The sequence below is a fragment of the Panicum hallii genome, chromosome 3, assembly GCF_002211085.1.
Source record: "Panicum hallii strain FIL2 chromosome 3, PHallii_v3.1, whole genome shotgun sequence".
NCBI lineage: Eukaryota > Viridiplantae > Streptophyta > Magnoliopsida > Poales > Poaceae > Panicum > Panicum hallii.
The window spans coordinates 13,845,645-13,854,672 of NC_038044.1; the positions used below are offsets into that span (position 1 = coordinate 13,845,645).

Sequence of the window (9,028 nt, forward strand, 5' to 3'; positions counted from 1 at the left end):
AGAGATCATCGACGAAAATGTCGTCGGCAAACTGGCAGGCAACGTGACTTCGGTGAACCTTTTGGATTCCGGCGGCCTATTTTCTCCGAATATATTCACAAAATGACAACTGAATTTGCAGACGTATCTTGCATTTTCTTTTGACACTTGACGCATCTTGCACTGCATTCATTCAGAGAAACTCAATGTTACGTTCCAAAAGGGATTTGCCAAACTTTTCTGGTCAGCACGGGTGTAACTCACATCGAAGCTGAGAGCGAGGAAAAGGTGATTCTGAGATGGACAAAATTCATATTCTATCGGCACACAAGACCATAACGGATGAACTTTAGTTTACACTTCTCTTATTTCACCGAATTGTATTCACAAGATATGACGCTACTGATGGAACTGCACAACGTCCACGAATCGACAGCATGGGGGACAGCCGACCTTGGGTACATAGCAGGAGACTGGAAAGGTAACAAATGACATTGAGAACCATGGAGACCCAGCAATGGAGAAGGTATGCTTGGTTACTGCAGAGCCGATGATCGTGACACCTCTGACGCGTCATGCTTTAACAGCAACCAGATGATCTCTGGGTCCGGTTGCCACCCACCACATCCACGGTATCCGGCACATACCTTCAAGAACAAACGAATTATATCAAAAAAGGAGTCACAGAATGAAATAGGAGCAGAAGAAACAGAGAGTAAAGCTAGACCTGAAACAATGCAAACATACCTAACAAAAAGGATTGGCACATGGGAACAGAAACAAGTCAGGTGCTTGTGCTTAGGAAATCAAAGGCCAATATAGTTCCTATTGATGATTTGACATAGACAATTTCTGGAACAAGGAAAAATATGATCTACTTTTTTTTCCTCAGAACTGAGGTCATGAATGGAAATTCCAGAGTTTGTTGCGGACATGGAAATAAATATGATGCCAGTGAGTGATGCTAGTCCTGAAACTATGCAAATATACCCTACAAAGGGGATCAGAAAAAGTGACTAGTTTCTTTTGATGATTTAACATAAATAATCACTGGACCAAAGACTAATAAACAGAACTACTGATATTTCATAAGTACGTATGTTTCTATTGATGATTTAATGTAAATAATCACTGGTCCAAAGCCTAATAGACAGAACTACTGATATTTCATAAGTTCGTACTTTTATTGTGGCACTCCTTTTCTAGTACTCAAAATGATTTATGTCACCTAAAAAAGTAACTGTTAATGTCAAAATATGTAAAGCTAGGAGAATTGCAGTGCGCTTACAGTTCTTCCTCTGGTTCATTCTTCAGTGCGTTCTTTACGATACACTGGAAAGCATCTTCGACATTTGTTCCGTCCTTCGCAGATGTTTCAAAGTATGGGATGTTCCCTTTAGAGGCGCACCATGCCTTTGCCTTCTTCTCGGAGACCTAAAACGAAACAGTTCACACATATAATCAGCCAATCTAATTCAAGAGAAGACTTAAAAGAGCAAAACGTCTAATGGTAATTACCACACGGCTGTTGCCACCATCTACATCAACTTTGTTACCCAAAAGAACAAAAGGGAAGTTGTCCGGATCTGATGGGCTAGCCTGCAAAGTTAAACTTCCACAGTAGTTAGACAAAAACAAGAACCATGACAGACTGAACTAACAGATCACTGAAAATACTGCACCTGAATTAGAAACTCTTCACGCCAGTTGTTCAGATTATCAAATGACTTCATAGAATTAACATCATAGACTAGGACACAACAATCTGCTCCCCGGTAAAATGCAACACCAAGACTCTGAAACCTTTCCTGACCAGCTGTGTCCCATATCTACAAAGACATGTTGTTAAGCTCCATAATCCAGCAGATAAATGATGACACATTCAAAATTTATCTGTTCACGTGATATTAATTTGAATCTACATAGATTTCTTCTGTGCCCACCGGAGATGCTCAAGATGGTGTTTATCAAGCAGCAATCAAAACATAAACAAACTACTTAGACAGTTAATATAGATAAAAGGTTTGGAAATGATCTGAACACATACTTTTTTGTTAATTAAGCCATGAGCAAAGCTGTAGGGCAAGTATAAGGAATGGTTAACAGTTCAGATGCCAAGTGCCCTAAGCTGATTCCAAACATCATGATGCCAATATAAGCAGCAGCATAGGATTCACTAGCAAAGAATGAAAATAATGTATAAGCCTAAAAGTTCTTGAACAGAATACACCTTTTACTGCCAGTGTTTTTTCATGGAAAATTTAGTAGGTAGATCTTCTAGAAGAAATACTTCATGGCATGGCAGGTTCCCAAAAAAAGTAAATCAAAGAAACAAAAAAATATTAGTTGGCACAGGAACTAGACACTTCCAGTTTAAGCAATCTACCTAGACACAACAAGATAAAGTGTAGACTGAATCAGTTGCACAAACCTCAATGCTATGGTCTAACAAACAATCATTCAAGTGTTAAGAGGCAAGCATCCTCTCGTATGCTTTATGAGATCAGAGGTGATCAGTTCGTAAACTAACTAAGAAGGTAATAATCAGTACTTAAGTAACATATAAATCAGCCGAACTACCCGCAGAGCACAACATAGAGCAAGGCTAGGTCGCGAGGGGAGCCAATCTTACTTGCAAAGTGAAGAGCCTGTCCTCGAACTGCACCTCCTTGGTGAGGAAATCCGCGCCAATCGTAGCCTTGTACTGGTTGCTGAACTTCTTGTTCACGTATCTGAATTACATCACAGCTCAAAGAAAACAAGAAAACTAGCCAACAAGAAGAAGAAAAATTCAAGGAAATCCAGTCAGCCTGTCAAGAATTTATCCGAATCGCAGGATACTGGTTCATCAAGGACGTCTTCCCAACCCTGGATCGCAGGAAACAGAAGTCAGCAGGGAACCAGGGTGAAGCCGCGGGGGCGACGGAGGAGGGAAGATCCGTAGCGCTCACCCGCTGTCGCCGAGGATGATGACCTTGAGCAGGGTGCGCCGGCGCGAGGCCATCGGGATCTAGGGCCCCCCTGGGGCGGCGATCTCGCGGGCGGGGATTGGGAGGGGAGACGGGAGGGAGACCTGACCAGAGGGACAGCGGGAGCCGCCGCCGCGATGCGTTGCGTTGTCTTGTCGGGGGTGGGGGGGAGGGGGGTGGGGGCTGGAACGACGCGAGGAAGGGGAAACCCGGGGAGATGGGGAAGGTGTGATGAGGTGGCGGCCACACCGTTGGCCACAGCGGAGGAGGCGCAGAGATCTGTCTGATTTCTGAGTAGTGAATGAATATATGTATTTTAGACAAATTTACAAATATTTTAAAATTGAATTTATAAGTATTGCAAATTTTTCAAGCCTAATGCGCGAAACTGTTACTAGAGTCGGAGCCATGTGACTTGAGGCTCATCATTTGATGGGATGTCTGGATGTATATTGGAGGGCGAGGGGTAGCAACGATAGCGACCGAAAGCATATGCCGAACACTAGTAGGATGCTAGCCATCCACCTGGCACGCAACGCGTCTCTTGGAAGAGCACACGTAAGCACGACGAAGCAGAAAAGCAAATGCAACTAACAAGAAACTTCCATGCACATGCACCTAATCCGATCATGAGAGGAATATCATTCGATCGACTACGCATCCTGTTTTCATCTGAAGAAAAGTTCCTCAATAACTACTGTCACTCTACACTTGAAAACCTGAGACCAAAATCATACGAGCAGGTTACAAAATTCTAGCACTACCCTGTCCGCAACTCTACACGTGTACCCTAGAATGAAAACCTGACGGGAAATCGAAAACTTCTGTCACGCGCCGCCGCGTCCCGGGCGCATGCGCCGGCTCACCCCGTCGGCGGCCCCGAACTCGCCGGAGCTATGCCCTTCCACCCCCGCGCCCGTGGCGCTGGACGCGGTGGTGGTGGTCGGCGGCCGGCTCGGCGCTCTGCGCACGCTCGACACCTCGCTCGCGTCGGCGTCGTCGCTGGAGCTGGACGACGGGTGCAGCCCGTACTCGCTCGTCGGCTCGCTCACGTAGCTGCTGCTCATGTTCCCGGTGAGGAAGCCGCCGGTGGTGGTCCCCGGCACGAACGCCAGCCGCCGCATCCGCCGCAGCTGCTCGCCCGCGTGGTCCTCCAGCAGCTCGCTCTGCCCCGGCGCCACGCCCGCGTTCAGGGCCTCCGCCGACAGCTGGCCCTCCAGGTACCGCACGATCTGCTTGTCCATGGAAACAGCACGTCGTCGTCCACTGTTAGCGTTCTGCTAAAAATCTGTAGCGAAAAATTGTGCCTTTTTTTTTGGCAACTTTGCAGCGATGATCCGTCACCTGGCTCATCCGCGGGCGGGACCGCGCCGTGTGCCGCACCGCGGCGGCGGCGCAGGCGATGAGCCGCCGCATGTCGCCGGCGTCGTAGTTGGCGCCCATCCTTGGGTCGGTCAGCCCGTCCAGGATGTCCTCTTCGAGAGCTCTCGTTAGCCTTGGCCTTGACTGTACCCAAACATTCACCGCCAGAAATTCAGGCACCTCCACATGAACAATCAATCAACCAAATGTTGCTAAAGTAATTCATATAACTCACCCAAGAAACCAAGGTCTCGTCGTTGTAGGGCTCGGACGACAGGACAGGGCTCTTCCCGGTGATGAGTTCCAGAAGCACGACGCCGAAGGAGTAGACGTCGGACCGGTCGGTTACCTTGCCGGTGGTGGCGTACTCCGGCGCCAAGTACCTGACCAAGAACGAGCTCATGTTACCACCACCAATGCGTTCTGTGCTACGGAGTACTGTACTTCATCTGTAAATTCCTGGTCACTTGTTCGCTGTATAACTGCAAAAGTTTTGGAGCAGTGAGTGATAACCGATTTACCCGAAGGTTCCCATCACGCGCGTGGAGACGTGCGTGTCGTCCGCGTGCTGGATCTTGGCCAACCCGAAGTCCGAAACCTGCACGACGAAATGCTCGGTTCTTCAGATAAATTCAACGCAGGCGTGACCTTTCAGATAGTGATGTACGTACCTTGGGCTCGAAATTGTAATCCAGAAGTATGTTGGCCGCCTTGATATCGCGGTGAATGATCCTAGGATCACCTGAAAAAAAAACAAGTCCGGGCATCGCCCCATCAACACAACCACACTGATCTCAGAAAAATTCAGACCAGCAGAGTGCTAAAACGAGCAGGAAAAAAAAGGAAAATGTAGCGGGAGGCACGCATGAACTGAGCTTACAGTCCTCGTGCAGGTAGGCCAATCCCTTGGCCGATCCGAGCGCGATCCTCCACCGGTGCTGCCAATCCAGCGGCGGCCGATCACTCCCTGAAACCCCATGCGAGACGAGACCACGCGTGTGAGAACGAAGGAAGAGCCCGGCGGCGGCCAACGCCAGAGGTGTGGAGCTCTTCTGAACCGCGCGTACCGTGCAGGTGGAGCTCGAGCGTCTTGTTGGGCACGTACTCGTAGACGAGCAGGCGCTGGTCGCCGTGGATGCAGTAGCCGACGAGGGAGACGAGGTGGCGGTGGTGCACGCGGCTGATGATCTCCACCTCGGCGTGGAACTCGCGGTCGCCCTGCCCGCTCCCGGGCCGCAGCCGCTTGATGGCCACCTCGCCGGCGCCCTCCAGCGCGCCGCGGTACACGTGCCCGAACCCGCCCTGCCCGAGCAGGTTCGCGTCCGAGAACCCGCCCGTCGCCGCGGCCAGCTCCGCGTACGACACCGTGCCGCCGGTGACCGACGGCGGCGGGCGCGGGGGGGCCGAGAGGCCGCCGCCGCCGGTCTCCCACGGCGGGAACGTCTGCTGCGACTGCGAGTACGCATGCGGCGGGGACGGTAGCGGCGCTGACGACACCTTCGACGTCACCGGCAGCGGGGGCCCGCCATAGACATTGCCTGAGGACGCAAGACAAACATAATAAGATAAAAATTCAAAACAAAGGAGAAAATTGTAGAATGTTTCGAAACACAGACACGTGGGATTTTGTTTGACTTTTTTCTTGTCAACGCCGGTTATGATTTGCGCCGACGATCTGATGATCTAATCTAGGGGCAGAAAATGTAACAAGAAAAGCAGTATGCAAGGACGCAACGCATAAAGCAAGCGACCAGTAACGCGGAGAAGAGAGAACTCCAGATTGCACACTTGTATAGCCCTTGCCGTTCCCGTCCACAAGCTCATCAACGAGCAACTTTTACGCGGCGAGTCGCCATCGGCCACGCACTTGAAAAAACCACCCACACGAGGCAAGCATTTGAGAACCGGCCGCCTTCAAACTCTCCGGTCAGATGCCCTCCATGGCGTACGTGTCGCCATCGTCACCAGCAGCAGCTATATCTGCTCCCCGTGACGTCACCGGCGCACGCGCGGCGAGTGCGCGGCGCGACGCGTCCAAATAAGCCGCGGGGCCCGCCCGGCGTCTTTGCGTTTCGTGTGGCTCGCGCACTCGTGCCCGCGACGGAGCAGCGTAGCAAGGCGGTGGTGGTGGTGCGCTTCCACCAGCCGATGCAGCGCGTGTAAAGCGTACCGGGTGATCGGGTATGGATACGTACCCGCCGGAGAGGAGCCGTGCCGGCGATGGCGGCGCTTCTTCGAGCAGCAGTAGATGAGCCCAGCTATGAGGGCGAGCACGACCACCGTCGCGACGGCCACGGAGACGCCGATCACGGTCCCGCTCGTAGCCGATGGCGACGGCGACGACAACGGCGATGACGGTGATGAAGGCGCCGGAGGTGTGAGCGACGGCGGGGAAGGCGGCGAGGGAGGACCGTCGCCGTTCGGGGGAGACAGGGTTACGCCAGGAGGAGCCGGGCGGCCACGATGAGATGGTGGCACTGGTGCAGGAGGCGGCGAGGGCGGCCGTCTGGGCGCCCCTGGAGGATCCGGGGCGAGCGGAGATGGCGTTGCGGGTGGTGGCTCTGGCGTCCTTCGCGGGGATGGTGGTACGGTTGGGGCCGGGACACCTGGTGGAGTCCGGGGCCTCCTTGGTGGCCGTGGCGTCACTGGAGAAGGCGGAGACGGCCTTGGCGGCTCGGGCGTCGCCGGGGAAGGCGGCGAAGGTATTGGTGGCGCTGGGTTTGATGGGGAGGGCGGGGAGGGCGTCGGCGGTTCTGGTTTGGGCGTCGCCGGAGAAGGCGGAGACGGCACTGGTGGCTCTGGCGTCACGGGGGAAGGCGGCGAAGGCAATGGTGGCGCTGGCGTTGATGGAGATGGCGGGGCCGGCGTTGGTGGAACCGGAGGAGGCGCGGACGGCGTTGCTGGCGTTGGCACCGCAGGGGACGGCGGTACCGGCGTTGGTGGTGCAGGGGTCCCTGGAGGCGACGGCGTGGGCGTTGGTGCAGGCGTCGCCGGCGGTGATGGCGTGGGTACTGACGGTGCAGGCGGCATTGGAGACGACGGCGCGGGCGCCGGTGGTGAAGGCGGCATAGGAGGCGATGGCGTAGGTGACGGCGTGGGCGCAGGCGTCGCAGGAGGCAGCGGAGTTGGCGTTGATGGCGCGGGGATCGCTGGCGGAGACGGCGTGGGCGTCGACGGCGCGGGGATCGCTGGCGGCGATGGCGTCGGTGTCGATGGCGCGGGCAACGGCGGTGGCATCACCGGCGGGGCCCCTGGTGGAGATGGGGCCGGCGCTGACGGCGTGGGCGCCACCGGTGCAGGCGGAGAAGGCGCGGGCGGCTGCGGTGCAGGAGGAGACGCCGGCGGAGCAGCTGGCGTCGCCGGTGGCTGCGGCGTGGGAGAAGACGCCGGCGGAGCGCCTGGCGCCACCGGTGGCTGCGGTGGCGGAGAAGACGGCGGCGGGGCAGCAGGTGTCACCGGTGACTGCGGCGGAGGGGAAGGCGCCGGCGGTGCCGCTGGCGTCGCCTGCGGGGGTGGAGTAGATGGCGCCGGCGGGTCAGCAGGCGGCGCCGGCGTGGGAGGCGAAGACGGCGGCGGATCAGTTGGTGCCAGCGGGGCGGATGGGGCCGGCAGGGTTGGCGAGGGCAACGGCGGGGCGGGTGGCGCGACCGGCCACTGCGGGGGCGGCGAAGCAGCTGCCGGAGGATCAGGCGGGAGCACCGGCGTCAAAGGCGGCGGTGGCGCAGCAGCAGGAGCCGCTGGCGCAGCGACAGGAGTCGGCGGCGGCAGAACCGGCGCCTGCAGCGGCGGAGCGGGCGGCAGGTCCGGCTCAGCAGATGGAGGCGACGGGGTCCGAGCGGACGGGGGCGACGGCTCGCGACGAGTGCTTGGAATTGGCGGCGACGGGGCTGTTGGGGCAGTAGAAGTAGTAGATGGAGGCGGGGTATTGGACGGAGGAGGGCCCGGCATGGCGGCGGGCGGCTGCGCCGTCACGCGTCGCCGTGGGAGGGGATGTAGTGTAGCGACGACCCCCCGCGGATCCCGCGCGCTTTTGAAGCGTGGCACTCTCTATCCTTCGAAAAATCTTAACAAACCTGTTTTTTATCTGTTTGGATTTGGATTGTGGTTGAGCAAAACACACACACACACACACATATCCCTCCGAATCCAGAAACAGTTTCCGGTTGCGTTGGTGCCGCTGTTCCCGGCGGCCCGTGGTCGCTGCGCTACAGTACAGGCTCCTCGCGACTGCCTCGGCCGGCGGCTACGGCGAGCCGTGCCGGCTAGCCTACAGATTTGAATCCGTTTGCTAGCGTTCACGGCGATCCTGCTTATGCTAGGCTTACTAGCGTTCACGACGATCATGAATTCATGCTTGACCCGCCTGACAGCCACAACATCATCGTTCACCAGCTGAGGAGATGAACGGGCTGGACCGCGTGACGACAGCCTACAGCGCACACCGAGAAAGACCGCGGCCCACGGCCTTTCGTCTCGGCCCAACTGTTCGTGGCCGTGCGGCCCGTTCCAGATTGCCGCTCGTGCAGTCGTGCTCGTAACTCTCTCATCCAACTATGTGTTGCATGCATGATAATGTTCAGTTATACTTACATTGGTTTCCAAAAGACAATGCCCAGTTTATCTCTGCTCGCAAGCAGGTCCGGATTATCCAACAGCCAAACCAGCCGCAGGAACTTTTGGGTGTGCCACAAATTTTGATAGGTTTTCATCCGTTTGTT

The 9,028-nt window shown here is 55.5% G+C and overlaps 1 protein-coding gene and 1 pseudogene across 1 annotated transcript; both read right to left on the reverse strand.

Annotated features, from left to right (window-relative positions):
* Positions 1 to 268: 268 nt before the first annotated feature.
* LOC112885764 (ras-related protein Rab7-like) lies at positions 269 to 3,123 on the reverse strand. The gene is made up of 7 exons (XM_025951402.1): positions 2,931 to 3,123; positions 2,821 to 2,847; positions 2,612 to 2,711; positions 1,662 to 1,808; positions 1,498 to 1,578; positions 1,268 to 1,413; positions 269 to 626 (listed from the first exon to the last, which is right to left on the reverse strand). Exons 1-7 carry the CDS (start codon positions 2,981 to 2,983, stop codon positions 560 to 562), a joined length of 621 nt encoding a protein of 206 aa, XP_025807187.1. The 5' UTR covers positions 2,984 to 3,123; the 3' UTR covers positions 269 to 559.
* Positions 3,124 to 3,578: 455 nt separating this feature from the next.
* On the reverse strand, positions 3,579 to 7,689 carry LOC112885765 (annotated as a pseudogene).
* Positions 7,690 to 9,028: the final 1,339 nt, after the last annotated feature.

Bases quoted from the DNA above. Each gene is read 5' to 3' on its own strand.
- LOC112885764 (XM_025951402.1), bottom strand. From the start codon at position 2,983: ATGGCCTCGCGCCGGCGCACCCTGCTCAAGGTCATCATCCTCGGCGAC. The intron at 1,579-1,661 runs GTGCAGTATTTT...TTAACTTTGCAG, and splicing joins GTGAAGAGTTTCTAATTCAG to GCTAGCCCATCAGATCCGGA. The intron at 627-1,267 runs GTAAGCGCACTG...TTGTTCTTGAAG, and splicing joins AATGAACCAGAGGAAGAACT to GTATGTGCCGGATACCGTGG.